Source organism: Littorina saxatilis, linkage group LG2 (assembly GCF_037325665.1).
Source record: "Littorina saxatilis isolate snail1 linkage group LG2, US_GU_Lsax_2.0, whole genome shotgun sequence".
Classification (NCBI taxonomy): Eukaryota; Metazoa; Mollusca; class Gastropoda; order Littorinimorpha; family Littorinidae; genus Littorina; species Littorina saxatilis.
The window spans coordinates 18195050-18217020 of NC_090246.1; the positions used below are offsets into that span (position 1 = coordinate 18195050).

The following is a 21971-nucleotide window of genomic DNA, read 5'->3' on the forward strand; positions in this document are numbered from 1 at the left end:
AACTGGGGAGCAGAACATGACCCACCGAGTACGCCGGAGTGCAATCCCCAGACAGGAGGGCAGTACATCATGTGGGGATTTTCTGTCCCTGGCTATGAAGAAAACAACCAGGTGTGTTCAGCACTAAAACGTTAAGCGTTGAGAGGACAAAGAAGTTAAGTATTCTATTTCTATTGATATTTCGTTTAGACCCGGCTGATGGTATTCTGACGGTTATTTGTGCCAAAGAAGCAGTGAATTCAACTATGCAGTTATAAGTGCATAGCCATAGACACTAACACACAACCGCGCGTCTGCAATCATATTTGCGTGTGCGCATCCTGCCACTGCGAAAGGCGAATCGATCGAACATTATTTTGCTCTTCTAGTTCTGCACAAGCAATCGTTTGAATATAACTTCAAAGTGAGTCTAAGGTCACTGTTTTGTCTGGTAGATTTCGACTTTTCTAGCTCACCTGAGTAAGGCCAAAAAAAAAAATAGGTCTGTTTACGGTAACATAGGCCAAAAAAATAGGGTCGGTAGGTCGGGATTTTATTTTATTTTTTTTATTTTTTTTTCCAAAAAACCATATTTTTACGTTATTTTGCCAAAAAACCAAGAATTTTTTTTTTTTTTTTTTCCCCCAAATGCCAAAAAAAAGTCTAGGGTCGCGCGAAAAAACTAGGGTCGGTCGGGTTACCGTAAACAGACCTATTTTTTTTTTTTTGCCTAATCATTAAGTCTTAACAGTGTACCTCCGTATTGGCGGCCGGCCGGCAACAACAGACTTTAAGGTTGCGGTTTTCTCCGGCAGATGTTTTTCGAGCTACAACTTCCACATTTTACAAACTGGTAGGTTTTGATGATCTTCATACGTAACAAATGTTTGGTTCGTTTTGGCAAATGTCAGGGTCACAGGAGGAATGCAGGAGGAGATTTATCATCACTGAAAAAATCCACTGAGGTATCAAAGAAATAAGTCAATGACCTCATCAAGCTACGATGTCATTGTTTGATTTGAGGTCACAGCTTATTGTCAGGTATTTTTTGTCTGGGATAGACTTTTGGTGATGACATCATAAAATAGTGTCAGAAATGAGGTCACTCAAGTCTCTGGTAGGGGAGAGTTACTGATATCGTACCACTTAAGGACAAACAGCTCTATAACGCAACCATTTTATGCTGGGCACTTCAAATTGTCCATAAACACTCATTTCCTGTGCCTTCAACGTTCCGTATATTGTTTGCAATGAAAAAAACGCAAACTTGGTTTCAGTACGGATTTTAAAAAAATCATCCAAATGGTACGAATTACAAGACCAGTTCTGTAATGCGTACCTGTCAGTCACTTATAACGTACTGGGGGTACGATATTAGTGACCTTGTGGTACAATATCAATAACTCTTGAAGCAGCGTTGAAGCCCATTCCGTTTGCAATGGCTGCCAGACATTGTTTCATGTCCTCTGATGTCCAGTTCGAGTGGGAAAGCATTTTTCTGAAACAACTTCAGGCTTCAGACTTCTTAATAAGTACTCCTAAATGGAGCATTTGGCAATTAATAGGAGGTTGTGTCATCCTGCATATCGTACCAGAAGTTATTGTTATCGTACCAACGGGACTATATCAAGACTGGCAGGTACGATATGCGTGACTTCGGTAGGCTGGACAATAAGTAGATCTAGCCTTCCACATGTAAAGCAAAGGCCAATGTTTTGATCCAAATGCAGCCTACACTCAACAAGGTAATTTAATGTATAGTCAAGTTAATTTGTTCAGTGGTGTAGTCTTTGCATAGTCACACAAATTTGTCACTGCGAAAATAACATCAAAATGCGAACAAAGTGAATTTTTCTTTCTTGCTGGTGGTTTTCTCGCTAGCTGCCATGTTGACACCGGAAGAATGCTTCTTTCCTACGGGGTTCTCCCCACACTTCAGCAGGGGCTTCAGGCATTTGTCATTTCGCGGGAATCGGGGGTGGTACGTGATCAGTAGTAGTAGTCCAGTGGACGATACCTTCCGCCTGTGGTACGATATGGATAACAGGTACGCGATCACTAACTCTCCCCTACCCATGTTTTGTTTTGAACAGTTCAGTATCAATGGAGTCAGCTTGGCCGCAAGGGTCACAAAAGAGAAATACTATTGTTCTTGTTTTGTTTTTACTATTTTTTTTACAAATTTTGGAGGATATGTTGAATATGAGGCTAGTTTGGGAAGGGGGGGGGGGGGGGGGGGGGAGTTTGTGTCTGTCGGATATTCTTAGGATTGTAAAACTGTATATGGATTGATACATGTTACAAAAGGGTAAAGTTTTGGTCAATAAATAGGAAACCTTTGTTCTTTTTAGCATTATCTTATGAAGCTGGGTGGCCGAGTGGTAACGCACTTGCGCTCGGAAGCGAGAGGTTGCAAGTTCGACCCTGGGTCAGGGCGTTAGCAATTTTCTCCCCCCTTTCCTAACCTAGGTGGTGGGTTCAAGTGCTAGTCTTTCGCGGGATGAGACGAAAAACCGAGATCCCTTCGTGTACACTACATTGGGGTGTGCACGTTAAAGATTCCACGATTGACAAAAGGGTCTTTCCTGGCAAAATTGTCTTGGCATAGATAAAAATGTCCACCAAAATACCCGTGTGACTTGAAATAATAGGCCGTGAAAAGCAAGATATGCGCCGAAATGGCTGCGATCTGCTGGCCGATGTGAATGCGTGATGTATTGTGTAAAAAAAATCCATCTCACACGGCATAAATAAATCCCTGCGCCTTGAATATGTGCGCGATATAAATTGCATAAAAATAAAAATAAAAAATAAAAATAAATCCCTGCGCTTAGAACTGTACCCACGTATGCGCGATATAAGCCTCATATTGATATTGAAGCTAGAGCAGCAATTAATTGTATTGTTGATTCCTATTGTACATATGATTCAAGGTGAGTCCCATAAGCATTTGCTTTTCTTGTTGATATTCATAAATAAGTAGTGTAAGATTGAAAAATACATACACACTTTGAAAGATTCTTAGGGGCCAGAGCAACCCCAGCAAGGTTAGAAAGTGTGCAAGAATAAACTAAATGGAGTTGCACCTGTTTGGCTACATACATGTATACGCAAGCTATTACAAACTTGCACTATATTCTTCCCTTTGTTAGCTGGGGAAACTGTTCAGAGAAAGCTTCTATAGTAATGTTAAACGGCACAGTCCTTCCTTGTGAAAACAAATTTTCTCACTGTCTCTGGTCAGGATTTTTGACTCACATGCGAAGCAAAAGTGAGTCTATGTACTCACCCGAGTCGTCCGTCCGTCCGTCCCCCCCCCCCGTCCGGACGGATGTCCGTCCGGACGTCCGTCCGGAAAACTTTAACGTTGGATATTTCTTGGACACTATTCAGTCTATCAGTACCAAATTTGGCAAGATGGTGTATGATGACAAGGCCCCCAAAAACATACATAGCATCTTGACCTTGCTTCAAGGTCAAGGTCGCAGGGGCCATAAATGTTGTCTAAAAAACAGCTATTTTTCCCATTTTTCCCATTTTCTCTGAAGTTTTTGAGATTGAATACCTCACCTATATATGATATAGAGGGCAAAGTAAGCCCCATCTATTGATACCAGTTTGGTTTACCTTGCTTCAAGGTCAAGGTCACAGGAGCTCTTCAAAGTTGGATTGTATACATATTTTGAAGTGACCTTGACCCTGAACTATGGAAGATAACTGTTTCAAACTTAAAAATTATGTGGGGCACATGTTATGCTTTCATCATGAGACACATTTGGTCACATGATCAAGGTCAAGGTCACTTTGACCCTTATGAAATGTGACCAAAATAAGGTAGTGAACCACTAAAAGTGACCATATCTCATGGTAGAAAGAGCCAATAAGCACCATTGTACTTCCTATGTCTTGAATTAACAGCTTTGTGTTGCATGACCTTGGATGACCTCAAGGTCACATGTATTTTGGTAGGAAAAATGTGTAAAGCCGTTCTTAGTGTATGATGTCATTGCTAGGTTTAGTTATTTGACCTTGACCCTGAAGGTCAAGGTCATGTAAAGGTCAAGGTCAAGCATGTGAGTCGTATGGGCTTTGCCCTTCTTGTTTATAAAATGTTTTGACTTGCCTGAGTAAAATCAGGAGAGTCTTGATAATGCTAGGTGTTAGACTTCCCACTACATGTAGACGAAAACTTAAGTTGAAGTTGTCTCAGATGTTATTGGAGCTCAGCTTTGAAACTGTGCACTCATCTAGGGTTTAACATGACACACATTTGGCTGAATTTCGTCAAATTTCAAGGTATCAGCTGAGTCAAGTTCGGGTCAAAACATTGAAAAGTATTGAGCCGAATAGTTCACACGGGAATGACTGTGCGTTCAAGCGTTTTGGATTCTAGTTTTAATATTTAAGCGTATACCTCTTTTCCAGCATTTTTCTCCATGCAGCTTGCGTTGGGTGGCTCCAGTGCTCAGAGCAAAGTCGGGACTGTGTTTTCGCAGTAAGTAATTTAGATTGCTTCCTTTTTTGACTCCCAATGTTAGAAAAAAATTAAAGATGTAGTTTTCTCGGATTTTTACGAAGCTAGGGTCTGGTGACCTCTAGACACAATTAAAGCTTGGTTGACCTTTTTTAAAATTCAAAGTCAGAGCAGGGTCATGTTTTGGTGAAAACAAATACAAATTGTTAAAAATTCTATGAAGCTACAACTTTAAAACATCAAATTTATGGGGTTTTGTGATCTACAAACATGACGAAATAGTATTACATTGAAAATCTGTTCACATTTGAAAGTCACAGCAGGTCATGTTTGGGAATATTTTATTCAATGTTTTTGAAGATTGAACTTTGAAACTTTACGAACTTTTGGTATTTAATGACCTACATGTATAATGGAAGTCAGTGTGGTTGACCAGTGTCATTTTTAAAAGTCACGAAGGGGTCGTCGAGTTTGGGTGAAAACGATGAAACTTTGTCATTTTTGAAACGACACTTTTAAGGTTCACAGACTTCCTTGTCTTGGTGACCTTCAGATATGATGACAATTTGGTTGTAGTGCAGGTAAACAATGAGAAACAATCCTTTTCTTAAAGAACATGAATGCTCCTTTTTTAAATTTTATTTCTTTGACACTCGGCCAGTTAAAGCCTGTGATGACCCGCTATATAGATTATATTGCCCCATGTTGTTGGTTAAGGTCACATTGGTGCCACTTAGCGGCTGCACCCTATCACAGCGAGGGGGGGGGGGGGGGGTCGATAGGCCGTTAACTCTTTTTGTAAAGACAGTTGTTACTTTCTTGGGTTTGAAATTCATTTTTGAAAAAGTGTTGTGTTTATGTTCACAAGCTCACATAAAATCATTTATGCAACAAACTCAGACTCACACCAAATTTGTGATAGATAAAGGACGCTTTATTTTTTAAAGCGACTGAGGTCAGACTTGTATATATATACATTATAAAAATATAAGGTGGTCCCGCTGTACATGGTTCAAAAAATCACGCGGTTATATAAACCGTACTTCTCACATTCACCTGCTAGCGGGACCACCAAACACAAAAATCCCACAAAGCATTTAACTGGCCAAGTAGACCTAAAAAGGGGGATAACATCTCATTTTCACACTTTCTCATATATTTACATCAAGCAAATCAGTCATTCATTCTGACTAGAGATTCTCATATTATGCATCAATAAAGCCTCAATAAAATATCATTATGTACACAATATCAAAGGTGTGGGCGTTGACCGCCCACCTGTGAGCATTCAGAAAAAACTTAGAAAGAAAAATTGACTAGCATGGTATCAACAAAAATTCTCCTGGGCAAGCAAATTTCAGAAGACACAAAAATTGGCAAGATATCAAGCTCATTGGCAGTTGTAAAAAAGGTGGAGTATACAAGGGGGTGGATGGCGGGTCAGCGAAAATTCAGCTTTCTTTGTCCACTTTTGCAGGATGATTGAGGGCTATTTTTAGAACTACCCAACATCCTTTGCAATACCCACCCCCGAATACATCCGGGTTAACACAGAATAAAGTCGTCTGCTATTGTAGCAGACCGAGGTAAAAAGTAACTGTACACATTGTGTCATCATGTGTTGCATAAATTCCCTTTTTTGTCTCATAGTCTGATGTTTCTGTTGGTTGGTTGGGTGGTTGGTTTGTTGGTTTATGTGTTCGTTTTGTTATATTTGCAGTGCTGAAGACCGTGTCTTTAAAGCTGTTGAAAGTAGTGTTGTTCATTATATTTATAAACCGACTTCAATGGGAGTTTTTCTTGTTTTGTTTTTTTCTCTTCATAGTTTGCAGGATCTAGGACAATTATCCTATCATTTAGATACAGCCAGAATGTGTACCTTGGAAATGGTATTGCAATAGCATTTTTATTTCAACTATACCTCTAAAATAATGAATGCCTCAATGATTGCAGGCAAAAATGAACTGCAGGCTCTATGTGGTAATGGCATTGTCGAGGAAAAAGAAGAGTGTGACGTTGGCTTTGTCGAAAAGGACCAAGAAGAAAAATGCTGCGACGAGAACTGTCAGTTCAAACCAAATGTTACGTGCAGGTATGGGGTCGCGTGACACGCTCACTCGCTGCAGTTGTTAACTACCATCTTACAATAGTTCATACTTGAGCCACAGTCAAAATCACAAAATGCAAGAGGCAGGACTTGACTAGCTTCTTGTTTTTGACCGAAATTGGAACCAGATACTTGAATTGCACATTTCTATAGCCTAATCCACTTCAGATTCTGGACACCAGATATTCAAGATATAAAGAGCTTCTTGTGCTGGTTAAAACGACTAGACTTACAGAAAACAATGTTCTCATAGTTTCAGTACTGATGGCCTAATGGTGAAGCGTAGCTGAATTTCCGCGTACAAATTCACGTGAAACCATTTCATAATTCAGCAAAGCGAGCTTCTCTCTACAGTTTTGTGAAAGTTAACCATGTCACATTATACCATGTTGTTCCAGTATGACCTCAGGTCATAGTTTTCTGTTTTGTCATCTGCATGGTCCTATCAGTTGATCATAAAAATGATTATGAATGTAACAAATCATGAAAATTTATAATAATTTTCTTATTTATTCATACTTACCAACACAATGTTATTTTGCATATAATCCCTTAACTACCGAAAGGAAATCGAAAGTGAAACTAGAGTTATACCACAGAGTGGCCGCCCTTGCCGAATGTCGCTAGTAGCGCTTGGCGCCAAAACCAGCGTCATCCGGCCACGCGGGCACGCCATCTTCACTTCACCATTTAGCTGAATAGGCATGGGAAGAGGGGAGGAGGGAGGGAGCAATAAGAATAACATTGTGTTGGTAAGTATAAATAAATAAGAAAATTATTATACATTTTCATGATTAATTTAGATTTACCAAGCACAATGTTATTTTGCATAGAATACCACCGTGGAGGTTGGGATCTCTTGACCAACCACCCGAAAGGACTGTAACTTCATGTATGGTGTCAAGGTACAGGGGAACCAACGCTAGAATCGGGTACATTATCACTGGTAATCAGCACAGGTCAGCATACAGCTCGAATGCCATTGATGTCCAAATAAAATCATGTGTTGGTTGCATGCAGCGATTTCAACGCACCCTGTTGCAAGGACTGTATGGTAGCAAACAGCTCCATAGTGTGTGAGCAGAAGAATGAACTGACTTGTTCAGGAGGGGCCTTTTGCGAGTATCCTTTGAGATGAATTGGACACAGTGTTTGAGTTTAATACTGCATCGATGCTGAAATTATAGATACCACCATCTTCAATTTATTGTGATTGCCTTAAAGTAGTGCTGTTATGTCACATTGCCTACCCATCTAAAATGTTGACTCACCGGAACATTCACTAGTAGATTATTACATGTAGTCCTCAGCAGTGACAGTGTTCAGTAGACGAAATAAATCTGAGGGAGTCTCGGACATCTTGGAATCTAGACCTTTGAAAGACATTTCAAGGGTTTGGAATGGTCTATGGTCACACACACACACACACACTGAAATTATAGATACCACCATCTTCAATTTATCCCCGAGTACGCAGTACTAGGGTCCTGCAGACTTTAATTGTGTGTCTGTCTGTTCGTCTCGACTTAACAGCTTATTGCTGGGAAACTACTGGGTGCAGTTCGTTCAAAAGTTGATACACTAACTTGATGATAGGTCCGATTGATCGTATTAAAACTTCATAATATTACCTGGGACCTAAATGCGAAATAAATCACAAAAGCCACTCTTAACGGGGGGAGGTTTTTGCGGTGGGAGGCTGGTCGCTTTGCGAACAGCCTGAACTAAAGGGAAGACTTGGGCGGCGAACACGTCATGCAGTGACGAGAAAAGCATGATTTCAGTGCAAGCCAGACAACGGGTCTCGGCAAAGAAATTACAATGCAGGGTTTGGTCTCGGTGAAAGAGAGACAGAGAGCACGAGAGAGTCTAGATGGCCAAAGTGATCCGGGTTCGATTCATTTTGTGCATATGTGTTAGTGTTACTGTTTGTGTGTATGTGTGTGTGTGTGTGTGTGCATGAGTCTGTACTCGTGTGTGTGTGTGTGTGTGTGTGTGTGTGTGTGTGTGTAAGAAAGAAAGAGAGAGAGGGAGGGAGTGAGGGAGAGAGAGAGTGTGTGTGTGTGTGTGTGTGTGTGTCTGAAGAGTACTCGGGTCCAGCGCGAGCGTTTTTTATTGACTCACATGCGAAGCAAAAGTGAGTCTATGTACTCACCCGAGTCGTCCGTCCGTCCGTCCGTCCGGACGTCCGTCCGGACGTCCGTCCGGACGTCCGTCCGTCCGGAAAACTTTAACGTTGGATATTTCTTGGACACTATTCAGTCTATCAGTACCAAATTTGGCAAGATGGTGTATGATGACAAGGCCCCAAAAAACATACATAGCATCTTGACCTTGCTTCAAGGTCAAGGTCGCAGGGGCCATAAATGTTGCCTAAAAAACAGCTATTTTTCACATTTTTCCCATTTTCTCTGAAGTTTTTGAGATTCAATACCTCACCTATATATGATATATAGGGCAAAGTAAGCCCCATCTTTTGATACCAGTTTGGTTTACCTTGCTTCAAGGTCAAGGTCACAGGAGCTCTTCAAAGTTGGATTGTATACATATTTTGAAGTGACCTTGACCCTGAACTATGGAAGATAACTGTTTCAAACTTAAAAATTATGTGGGGCACATGTTATGTTTTCATCATGAGACACATTTGGTCACATATGATCAAGGTCAAGGTCACTTTGACCCTTATAAAATGTGACCAAAATAAGGTAGTGAACCACTAAAAGTGACCATATCTCATGGTAGAAAGAGCCAATAAGCACCATTGTACTTCCTATGTCTTGAATTAACAGCTTTGTGTTGCATGACCTTGGATGACCTTGACCTTGGGTCAAGGTCACATGTATTTTGGTAGGAAAAATGTGTAAAGCATGTGAGTCGTATGGGCTTTGCCCTTCTTGTTGTGATTGCCTTAAAGTAATGCTGTTATGTCACATTGCCTACCCATCTAAAATGTTGACTCACCGGAACATTCACTAGTAGATTATTACATGTAGTACTCAGCAGTGACAGTGTTCAGTAGACGAAATAAATCTGAGGGAGTCTCGGACATCTTGGAATCTAGACCTTTGAAAGACATTTCAAGGGTTTGGAATGGTCTATGGTCACACACACACACACACACACACACACACACACGGACACACACGAAGCAACATAGGGCATCATTTATCAATTGTGTGTTAATAGCTCCTGCTGTGCTGTCGTGAAGTAAGACAGCAAAAGAGAAGTGTATGATGTTAGATGCCTTAACTCCAGGTCCAGCGGGAGAAATCTTGACTGTCCTCCACCTTCATACCTTCCTGATAACACGTCCTGTGTCGACTTGTAAGTTTCTGTTTTTTTGTTTTTTACATTTAGTCAATATTTGACTTTTACGTTTAGTAAATATTTGACTGAATATATTTCGGTAGACTAAGACACAAGACGAGGCCAGTGCCTGTACATGTCTAGGTCTGTGGTATGTTTGTGCATGTGTGTGAGTGTAATTGAGTGGGTGCTTGGGTCCTAATTTCAGGCGATTTACGTCTTGTATGTAGGCATAATATCTGGTAAGTTTCAAAGAAATCCACCTGTTCATCGCTGAAATACAGCGTTATGGTACCCTTCAAAATGAACACGAAGACCTCCCGTTTTAGGCTGCACACAAAAATCTTAGCTTAGCAGTTGAAGATCATCTTTGCTGCACATGCGATCGCTACCTGTATCATAAGGAATGGACCAGCTTGACAAAAACAACATATTCTCGGAAGATAATTGGTTTTACTTTCTCCTCGTATGTAAAAATTGCAAAGTTTTGCCTTTTATGATTTTTCGTCGATTTTAATTGGTACCTTACGTTTTCGTCAGGTCGGTTTTAGGGGTACCCTATTTGAGCGGCGGTCACGTGACCCTGTTAAAGAAATCTTTGATCCGAAAGGTGTGCCAGATAGTCCAGTGGACTGCCTGAAATTACATAAAAAGTCAAATGACACTGGAATTAATTCTTTCATTCGGGACCGAAATTTGTCGCAATAATGTTTTGCTAAGTTTAGTATCCAGTAGGCCTATATCCAGTTTGTTCAATCTTTTAGGCCGACAGATTGACTCAATATTTTGAAATCGCCATTATGCTTGAATCCAGTAGACTTGTATTACTGTTTTCATTGGAGCTTAGACTATAGTAATTCATACATGTATACCCTTTATGTTTTAACTCTAGACTGAGTTATCCTTGATTTACTTTGAAATGAGTTAAATGATGAATGGTCACGGTGGTGTATGTTTTTAGTATGAAATGTTAGTGTATTTAGTGCAGTGCACTCACAACCACTAAGAGTACTGTCCAGCTCTGTTCATAGTTTGGTCTAGTAAGGCAAAAATACATTCACACGTGCTCCTGTCCACGTGTTTCCGACACACCTCTCGCTGGTGATTGGCCCTTCCAGTGTTTGTCAGAGTAAAGGCAAAAGCATTCAATCTTTCATAACCCATACAAGGTCGTCAGTTTTTCTTCTCGGAATTCGTCTATTGAAGATGTGTTTTTCGATTCGTGTGTGACAGAGGCAAATGCCAGGGAGGACGGTGCCTGAATTTTTGCCAACTTCGTGGTATCAAAGAAAAGAAGACCCTGAAGCCATGTCTCTGTAGCCAGAACAGTATGTTTTCCTTTTCAACTCTAGTGACTGAGTGTGATGAATGAGTGTTTGTTCACTTGACGTGAGATCACATTTCTCGGTGCTGGTTTGACAAAAAGTTGCATCATGCATTTAATTGCAGTTATTTAACAAAAAAATTGAATCATGTGTCCAGTATTCAGCAAGTCAGTTGTTTAAAAGGAGCATAATGGACCCAAAAACTGTCTCTAATCGCGTCAAAAGCTAAACAGTGCGGGGTTGGGGTTCTATGTGACCGGATATACACGTAAAACCCCATCCGTGCAACGAATAAGAGTTTACGTGGGAGTTTAAGCCCATGAACGCAGAAGAAGTAAAAGTTTCAAATGTGCATAACAGAGCGCTAAAACACTTATTTTAAGGTGTTTCCGGTATGGTTGAAACTTCTCCCTTCATGGGCGGAAACTCTCACATACATTCATATTTATTGCACGAGTGGGTTTTAACGTGTATTTAGGCAGCCATACGCCGTTTTCTTGTTTCTATATATATAACCCACGGAACTCAACATGGAATACAGGATATTTTTGTTGCGTACTTAGTCTTGTGCTTGCTTATACAAACTAGCCATAAGCAGGTCTGCACATATGTTAACCTGGGAGATTCACTTACTAATTATTAGTCTTGATATAAATTCTCCAATTATCACTGTACAAGTCAAGTCTAGATTGTGCCCAGGGATGTCGTTAGGCGTCGGACATCGGACATTTATTGATGAAAATCCCCAAATGTCCGATTCACATTGCCGCATGTCGATCAGATGTCCTATCGTTTTAGCCTGAGCGTGGTCATTGTCCGATATGTACTCAATTCCTTCGGACAGCGCGATATTCGTTAATTTTCATTTCAAGATACAAATCTTCCAAAAGACCGAACGCTCTCGTGTTCAGCTGTTCAGTGCCGCGTGCGGATCTTTTCTTTTGTCGGGAATTCCCGAACCGTTTGCGGTATGCGCCGTTTGGGTATTTATAACCGTCTCGGTGCAGCGCACTGATCTAAAAATAGTGGATTATTTTTAGAATAGATCAATGCATGCTACAGGAGTGCGGGAGACAACTCCAGCGGCTCTGAAGTTGTTCATGTTGGTTTCTTTTTTGTGGAGACTTTGAAACAAAACAAATACAACATTATACGCACACTGTGTTGATGTATTTACTATATTATGTGTGTGTTCTACAGCGCGCGCGCGTGGGTGTGTATGTGTGTGCGTGTGTGTGTGGGCGCATGACTTTGGAACAATTCCATGGAATGTTATAAGTGTTTGGCGCAAATTCATAATGTCCTATTAAACTTTCTGAAAGCGGTCAAATGTCCTATTGATGCTGAAGAACTCAGGACATTTGTCCTATAGGTATAACTTTGTAGCAACATCCCTGTGTGCCTTATGAGGCAGTAAAGAACTGATGTAAAACTGCCCATCTCTTGAACGGAAACATCATTCTTAGACTGTTGAGTTTGAACTGTTGCATATTTCTGGTTTCTAATGACGGAGAAACTGTTACGATGTTTGCAGCGACAGCCATGTGTCGTCGATGCTGCTTGGAAGAGAAGGGAGACGACAAAGGGGAATGTTTTCCCACTTCAGTGGTACAAGAGAATGAGCGCACCTGTCAAATAGGAAAATGCGACAAGGTGATATTTCATTCAATTTGAGAGTGCACCTAGCAGCCCTGCATAAATCAGGGTTGTAGTTTCATGATAAAAAGTCATCGTGCAGTTTTTGTGTGGAGTTGAATTGAGATATGTTTACTCTTCGGTTTAAAACAGACGTCTTTGTCATGTTATGTAATGAAGGCAATGCCTATACATTAAAATGTGTTTCTGAGCACATATTTAGGTTTGTAGTTTTACGATAAAAATTCATTGCGCATTTTTTCTTGGCAAGTTTAAAACTACAGTAAGCCGCCTCCCGTAAACCTTCACAGATACTGTCAGGCTTTTACACACAGTACAAACACCCTTTCAGTTACACACTCATCGCTGTTGAACATCCTAGGTGCCCTCCGTAAAGAGCGAGCATTTTCAAAGAATTTATTTTTGTGTGGTTTATCTTACCCCTGAGCCATCGCGAACCCGTGTGATCCAGTTTTCTTTTTTCACACAGCAGTCGTCAGTTTGTGATTTCAATGTGACTCGCTGTAAGCTCATCTACAATAGCACGTCATTGTGTACCTCTGAATCTAAACGCAACAAACGGCTGCGATTCACACGAACTAGAGCGATGACAGTTGACTGTTCAGAGGAACGGGCGCTAGGCAGAACCGTCGTCTGCTACGAGAAAGACGGTTTGCGTGACACGTTTCCGGGCTTTTCCTTTTTTCAAACTTTCAAAACTTCGAATTGTACTGATCTTGTCTTGATGAAAAAAAAAATCTTTCATGATTTAAGAATGTTTGTGTAACAAGCTGTCAATTTATTATCTAGATTTTAAAAGTTAGTTCTAGCGCGCGCCAAAACTTGGAGGACTGGGTGGCCGAGTGGTAACGCACTTGCGCTCGGAAGCGAGAGGTTGCGAGTTCGACCCTGGGTCAGGGCGTTAGCAATTTTCTCCCCCCTTTCCTAACCTAGGTGGTGGGTTCAAGTGCTAGTCTTTCGGATGAGACGAAAAACCGAGGTCCCTTCGTGTACACTACATTGGGGTGTGCACGTTAAAGATCCCACGATTGACAAAAGGGTCTTTCCTGGCAAAATTGTATAGGCATAGATAAAAAATGTCCACCAAAATACCCGTGTGACTTGGAATAATAGGCCGTGAAAAGTAGGATATGCGCCGAAATGGCTGCGATCTGCTGGTCGATGTGAATGCGTGATGTATTGTGTAAAAAATTCCATCTCACACGGCATAAATAGATCCCTGCGCCTTGAGTCCGAGTCTGGAGATATGCGCGCGATATAAGACTTCATATAACATATAACAAAACGAGGCGCCTGATTTGCTGATCAGAGGGTCCACGAAAATAAATTCTTTGAAAATTGCTCGCTCTTTATGGAGGGCACCTAGGATGTTCTCAAGCGGTGAGTGTTTTAACGAAAGGGTGTTTGTACTGTGTGTAAAAGCCTGACAGTATCTGTGATGGTTTACGCGTCGGGAGGCTTACTGTGCCTTTAATTGAGATATGAAAGTGGTAAAAATGGTTTAAATGGTATATTTTAGTATTGCGCAGGCAAGTCTATCGCGCGTTTTTCTTGTTCTTCCTCGGTAGAATCTTTCTTCTTCGTTTCATTTGACCCATATTTTATTATAGAACCATTATAACAATGCAATCGCTTTGCAGAAACATAGAGGAAAGTAATTCCAGTTACCTCCCACAGCCACTTGCTTCCGTCGTCCCCTATTCCCAGACATGATGAAAATGTTTCTGATTTCGTTAGATTTCAAAGTGAGGTCAAGTTCGGGTAAAAAAAAGAAAGTCGCGTAAAGCGATATCACAAGATTCAGTGAATCTGCCGTCCTGAAGATTTAAGGCGAACACTGAGGACCATATAGCATCGAGACTAATAAAGTCCAGGGTTGGCCGAAATCTTTCGACCGAGACAACGCTGGTTAAGTGGTCTTGGTTACTTAATGAACCTAATTTACATAAATGTCTTTGTTCCTGGGTACAATGGTAACTCAAACACAACATATGTATAACGTTTGGGATTAAGAAAATAAGAAGAATGCAATGCGATCATTTTTGACTCACATGCGAAGCAAAAGTGAGTCTATGTACTCACCCGAGTCGTCCGGCCAGCCGGCCGTCCGGAAAACTTTAACGTTGGATATTTCTTGGACACTATTCAGTCTATCAGTACCAAATTTGGCAAGATGGTGTATGATGACAAGGCCCCAAAAAACATACATAGCATCTTGACCTTGCTTCAAGGTCAAGGTCGCATGGGCCATAAATGTTGTCTAAAAAACAGCTATTTTTCACATTTTTCCCATTTTCTCTGAAGTTTTTGAGATTGAATACCTCACCTATATATGATATATAGGGCAAAGTAAGCCCCATCTTTTGATACCAGTTTGGTTTACCTTGCTTCAAGGTCAAGGTCACAGGAGCTCTTCAAAGTTGGATTGTATACATATTTTGAAGTGACCTTGACCCTGAACTATGGAAGATAACTGTTTCAAACTTACAAAATTATGTGGGGCACATGTTATGCTTTCATCATGAGACACATTTGGTCACATATGATCAAGGTCAAGGTCACTTTGACCCTAATGAAATGTGACCAAAATAAGGTAGTGAACCACTAAAAGTGACCATATCTCATGGTAGAAAGAGCCAATAAGCACCATTGTACTTCCTATGTCTTGAATTAACAGCTTTGTGTTGCATGACCTTGGATGACCTTGACCTTGGGTCAAGGTCACATGTATTTTGGTAGGAAAAATGTGTAAAGCAGAAGGTCAAGCATGTGAGTCGTATGGGCTTTGCTCTTCTTGTTTGAATATTTTGATGCAAATTCACGTAGAATTTCAATCAACAAATTAGTACATTAATTGTTGTTTTCAAGATGAAATGCTCTGCTCTCCCATTGTCAGACCGGGTCAAATATTGTTTGACAAAAATGTCAATGAATTTGATTGAAAAATGTGATTGCCACAGTGTGGAATCAAATTGTTTTCTTTAACAGGCGGATTTGTTATCAAATAAAGGTATTAAAACGTCATCTGGATAGTTTCAAATGAAAGATTTGTCCAGAAGGTTCCTGTAAAATACTCTACACACACGCACGCGTACACACACACACACAAACGCATGCCCACACACAAACGCACGCCCACACACAAACGCACGCACGCGCGTGCACACCGAAGGGAAGTTGATCGAGCATTTGCTCTTCTTGTTTCATCATGGAACAGGGAGAGTGTGTCAAGGTTGTCCAGCAGTTGTCACATCGCATCTTCCTATTCATCCAGCGTTTGAATACAGATCAGCTAGGTAAGTTTTACAGCATCATACATACGAGGGCTGTTCTATTATTAATTAGAATCCAGGCTCCTGGCAGGTTATTTGTGTTGTAATTGTTTAGTGTGTGTGTGTGTGTGAGTGTGTTTGATGGACTATCTGCTATTCAGTGTAACGCTCCTTTATAATAGAGAAAAACATTACAGATAGGGCTGAAATTACAAGGAGTAAATGAGATGTAATGGCAAAAGAGAATCATTTTTGACTCACATGCGAAGCAAAAGTGAGTCTATGTACTCACCCGAGTCGGCCGGCCGGAAAATTTTAACGTTGGATATTTCTTGGACACTATTCAGTCTATCAGTACCAAATTTGGCAAGATGGTGTATGATGACAAGGCCCCAAAAAACATATATGGACAAGATTCATAAAGCGCGACTACCGTTCCCAAGACCCAGGATGTGTAACAAAGATGCTACGGGACCTAAATCTACCATCTCTACAAGAGCGCAGAAAACAACAGCGACTCACCACTCTCTTCAAAATCATTGAGGGACATACCCCAGCAATACCTCCAGAAAACTTCCTGAAACCAATAGATAAAGAGAAGAGGAAAATACGGGCCAACACCTTTCCCGATTGCGTAGCAAGTAACATCGTCACCAAGTACTCTTACAACAACACCCGTGGCTACATCATTCCAGACGCCAGCACAGAGCAGTATCGACGCTCCTTTTTCGTGCAGACGGTGGCTGAGTGGAATGCACTAGACGAGCAGGTGGTCCAGGCAAAATCTGTTGCTGCTTTCTCAACAGCAATAAGCAGAGGTGCCACAAGCGGCCCTCTGCTCTAAAATCTAGAGAATCACTTTTAAACCAGCTTTTAAACATTTTAAATTAGGGAAGCTAAAATAAGAGGACTGGGGTCGGCGTGTATGTTGGGTGCTTTACGTCCCTCGTTACCCCCCAGCTCCTCAAACACCCAAACAATGATAGGAAATTGTATAGGTTATGGGGTGTCCCAAACTAGGGGTTACTTGAAGTAACATGTTAGATGTTTTTATGAGGACACACAGAAATTGATAGGTCCTTAGTTTGTTTTTAACGTATAGGCGGTGCGCTCTCACCCCCGTCGCGCAAATAACCTAAAAAGGTTCCAAGCGGCGTAAAATTCCTGATTCCTGATTCCTGATATATAGCATCTTAACCTTGCTTCAAGGTCAAGGTCGCAGGGGCCAAAACATTTTCTCTGAAGTTTTTGAGATTGAATACCTCACCTATATATGATATATAGGGCAAAGTAAGCCCCATCTTTTGATACCAGTTTGGTTTACCTTGCTTCAAGGTCAAGGTCACAGGAGCTCTTCAAAGTTGGATTGTATACATATTTTGAAGTGACCTTGACCCTGAACTATAGAAGATAACTGTTTCAAACTTAAAAATTATGTGGGGCACATGTTATGCTTTCATCATGAGACACATTTGGTCACATATGATCTTAGTGTATGATGTCATTGCTAGGTTTAGTTATTTGACCTTGACCCTGAAGGTCAAGGTCATGTCAAGGTCAAGCATGTGAGTCGTATGGGCTTTGCCCTTCTTGTTGAAACATAGTCGGCTACGCATTAGCTGTTAGAGGGAATATTACAAAAAGCATTTAATTCTCGGGGTTGAAAGATAGTCATTGAAATGCATTAGATGTTCTGGGGAATTTTTGTTCTCTCATTTTTGACAGTATATAACTTCATTGCGCTAGCTGGTTTTATTAGTATTACCTGTTGTGTTTGTTTGTAAAGCATGTTATCACTTTATCTTATTTTGTCAGATTAGGTGGATAGGATGTGTTTATCCACACATATGTGTTTTTCAGTGGAGTTCATGAAATCCAACATAGTGGGCACAGTCATCATTCTGTCCCTGGTCGTCTGGATTCCTGTCAGCTGCATTGTCAGTTGTGCGGTCAGTGCGCTGTTTTTCTAGGACTCCATTTTCTTTCACCTGAGTAATCAGGAGTCTTTGTAATGGGTAGTGTGGAGGCTGGATGACGGGCTGACTGTAGACAAAATACGTTGAAGTTATCTCGCATGTATAGAAGCTTAAGTTTTGAAACTGTAAACCCTTCCAGGGCTGGATGATCTCCAAACATGACGTAAATCTGGTTGATCTTCGTCACATTTCAAGGTGGCAAAGGAGTCATGTTCGGGTCAAAACATGGAAAATCATCAATTTCTTGTACGTTTTTGAAGCCCACATTTTGTAATTCTCCAAGCTGCTATGGTTTGATAACCTCCAGATATAACCAAAACCCGCTTGACCCTGTATAGTCAGATTTCAAGGTCAGAGTGAGGTCGTTTATAAATGACAGCTCAATAGTGATTAGTCACTTCACGTGGATTTGTCAGACTACCGGAAAGTAAGAATGGACAGGTCTCACGTGGTGATGATTTACGTACATTAGTATTTCAGAGTTTGATTTAGAACCTATCACTGCTTATATGACAACCAATTTGTTTCTGCTTCATGTCGTCTATCCATCTATATGTTTGTTTGTCTGACAGTTTAAACTTACTGCCTTGTTTCAGGATAAACGGAAACGGAAACAACGTGACAAATTTCGTGAGCGGCTGCGGAAGGCCAACCAAGAGGTGAGTGCTTGGAACAGAATGCTGTGACTGGATGTGATGTGAGGCCTATCCACAGTGGGGTACACACATCCAGCTACATTAGAACAGTTGAATAATCTGCAATCAATTTGATTTTACATTTGAGATGAAACCTGGCGTTCACTGAGAATAGTCCTCTTTTCAAATGATATGTGCCTTTTGCCCATGTGATCATTTGATAGCTCCCTTTGCCATTGCATCGGGAAGCAGAGAGAGTTAAATGTTACAGATAGCTGGCACATCTGAACAAACAACTCTCCCTCTCTCTTCATGCTGATTCTCTTGGAAACAAGTAAATAATTCTGTGATAATATTTCATCATTGCTTGATATTCATAATGCATTTTGAAATGTCTTTTTGAGTCACTTGAGAAAAAGTGACTCTATGTAATCGGTCAGTGTTAGTCTGTCCGGCCGGCCGTCCGGCCGGCCGGCCGTCCGTAGACACCACCTTAACGTTGGACTTTTCTCGGAAACTATCAAAGCGATCCGGCTCATATTTTGTTTAGTCGTGACCTCCAATGACCTCTACACTTTAACGATGGTTTCGTTGACCTTTGACCTTTTTCAAGGTCACAGGTCAGCGTCAAAGGAAAAATTAGACATTTTATATCTTTGACAAAGTTCATCGGATGTGATTGAAACTTTGTAGGATTATTCTTTACATCAAAGTATTTACATCTGTAGCCTTTTACGAACGTTATCAGAAAAACAAGGGAGATAACTAGCCTTTTCTGTTCGGCAACACACAACTTAACGTTGGGCTTTTCTCGGAAACTATAAAAGTGACCGGGCTCAAATTTTATGTGAACGTGACTCCCAGTGACCTCTACACTTTGACGTCTGCTTTGGTGACCTTTGACCTTTTTCAAGGTCACAGGTATGTCTTGAAGGAAAAAAATTGAAATATCATATCTCTGAAACTATTCATCGGATTTGATTCAAACTTTATAGGATTATTCTTTACATCAAATTATTTACATCTGTATTGTGTTGTGAATAGCAATTTCTTCCTGTCCATCTGATGCCTCATATAATATTCAGAACTGCGAAAGTGACTCGATCGAGCGTTTGCTCTTCTTGTTAATTGTTTGACATGTTAATTATGTAAATTGTATTGTAATTAACTTAACTTCTATTTCTTCTTGTTATTAATTGAGTTACCCTCAATAGGCGAGGGCCGGATGAAAAAAAAGCATGAATACATTGCTTATTCTGTTACCCTCAATAAATAAAGTTCAATTCAATTCAATTCATCCATATGACTAGGGGGAAGGGGGGGGGGAGTGTGTTTGTATGTGTGTGTGTGTGTGTGTCTATGTTTGTGTGTGTGAAACGTTGCACTGTTAGTCTTCTGGGTTTCCTGGCTTTCAGGCCCAGGTAAAAGATTACCGTATCAGGAACTCCGCCTTGAGGACTCCGACTGTTACCAAATCTTCGCAAATCACCGGCAACAAAGCACAGTTGCAACAAAGGTCAGTTCGATCATCCCTCGCCTTTTAAGCTACGAGTATGACAATATGAAAACTCGGTCCTGTTGGAATGTCGAGTAATTTTTGCGTTAGTGACTTCTTTTCTTCTTTTAAAAAAAAATTCAAACAGTAGATTCTAAATGTAATGGTTTTTGACTCACATGCGAAGCAAAAGTGAGTCTATGTACTCACCCGAGTCGTCCGTCCGGACGTCCGTCCGTCCGGACGTCCGTCCGGAAAACTTTAACGTTGGATATTTCTTGGACACTATTCAGTCTATCAGTACCAAATTTGGCAAGATGGTGTATGATGACAAGGCCCCAAAAAACATACATAGCATCTTGACCTTGCTTCAAGGTCAAGGTCGCAGGGGCCATAAATGTTGTCTAAAAAACAGCTATTTTTCCCATTTTTGACTCACATGCGAAGCAAAAGTGAGTCTATGTACTCACCCGAGTCGTCCGTCCGTCCGTCCGTCCGTCCGGAAAACTTTAACGTTGGATATTTCTTGGACACTATTCAGTCTATCAGTACCAAATTTGGCAAGATGGTGTATGATGACAAGGCCCCAAAAAACATACATAGCATCTTGACCTTGCTTCAAGGTCAAGGTCGCAGGGGCCATAAATGTTGTCTAAAAAACAGCTATTTTTCACATTTTTCACATTTTCTCTGAAGTTTTTGAGATTGAATACCTCACCTATATATGATATATAGGGCAAAGTAAGCCCCATCTTTTGATACCAGTTTGGTTTACCTTGCTTCAAGGTCAAGGTCACAGGAGCTCTTCAAAGTTGGATTGTATACATATTTTGAAGTGACCTTGACCCTGAACTATGGAAGATAACTGTTTCAAACTTAAAAATTATGTGGGGCACATGTTATGCTTTCATCATGAGACACATTTGGTCACATATGATCAAGGTCAAGGTCACTTTGACCCTTATGAAATGTGACCAAAATAAGGTAGTGAACCACTAAAAGTGACCATATCTCATGGTAGAAAGAGCCAATAAGCACCATTGTACTTCCTATGTCTTGAATTAACAGCTTTGTGTTGCATGACCTTGGATGACCTTGACCTTGGGTCAAGGTCACATGTATTTTGGTAGGAAAAATGTGTAAAGCAGTTCTTAATGTATGATGTCATTGCTAGGTTTAGGTCAAGCATGTGAGTCGTATGGGCTTTGCCCTTCTTGTTCCCATTTTCTCTGAAGTTTTTGAGATTGAATACCTCACCTATATATGATATATAGGGCAAAGTAAGCCCCATCTTTTGATACCAGTTTGGTTTACCTTGCTTCAAGGTCAAGGTCACAGGAGCTCTTCAAAGTTGGATTGTATACATATTTTGAAGTGACCTTGACCCTGAACTATGGAAGATACCTGTTTCAAACTTAAAAATTATGTGGGGCACATGTTATGCTTTCATCATGAGACACATTTGGTCACATATGATCAAGGTCAAGGTCACTTTGACCCTTATGAAATGTGACCAAAATAAGGTAGTGAACCACTAAAAGTGACCATATCTCATGGTAGAAAGAGCCAATAAGCACCATTGTACTTCCTATGTCTTGAATTAACAGCTTTGTGTTGCATGACCTTGGATGACCTTGACCTTGTATTTTGGTAGGAACAATGTGTAAAGCAGTTCTTAGTGTATGATGTCATTGCTAGGTTTAGTTATTTGACCTTGACCCTGAAGGTCAAGGTCAAGGTCAAGCA

At 40.7% G+C, this 21971-nt stretch overlaps 1 protein-coding gene across 4 annotated transcripts in view; it reads left to right on the forward strand.

Moving 5' to 3' along the window:
- Positions 1-21971, forward strand: part of LOC138958381 (ADAM 17-like protease) — a 32300-nt gene continuing 10329 nt past the window's right edge. For all 4 annotated transcript variants that reach the window (XR_011453385.1, XM_070329514.1, XM_070329512.1 and 1 more), the window contains exons 1-11: positions 1-111; positions 4405-4474; positions 6407-6545; positions 7581-7682; positions 9822-9884; positions 11100-11194; positions 12726-12844; positions 16065-16143; positions 17980-18068; positions 18692-18754; positions 20146-20246. Coding sequence is in view for 3 of the 4 variants with exons in the window: in XM_070329514.1 (XP_070185615.1) it covers positions 70-111; positions 4405-4474; positions 6407-6545; positions 7581-7682; positions 9822-9884; positions 11100-11194; positions 12726-12844; positions 16065-16143; positions 17980-18068; positions 18692-18754; positions 20146-20246 (962 nt within the window). In the remaining variant the exon portion in view is untranslated. The remainder of the gene's footprint in view (positions 112-4404; positions 4475-6406; positions 6546-7580; positions 7683-9821; positions 9885-11099; positions 11195-12725; positions 12845-16064; positions 16144-17979; positions 18069-18691; positions 18755-20145; positions 20247-21971) is intronic.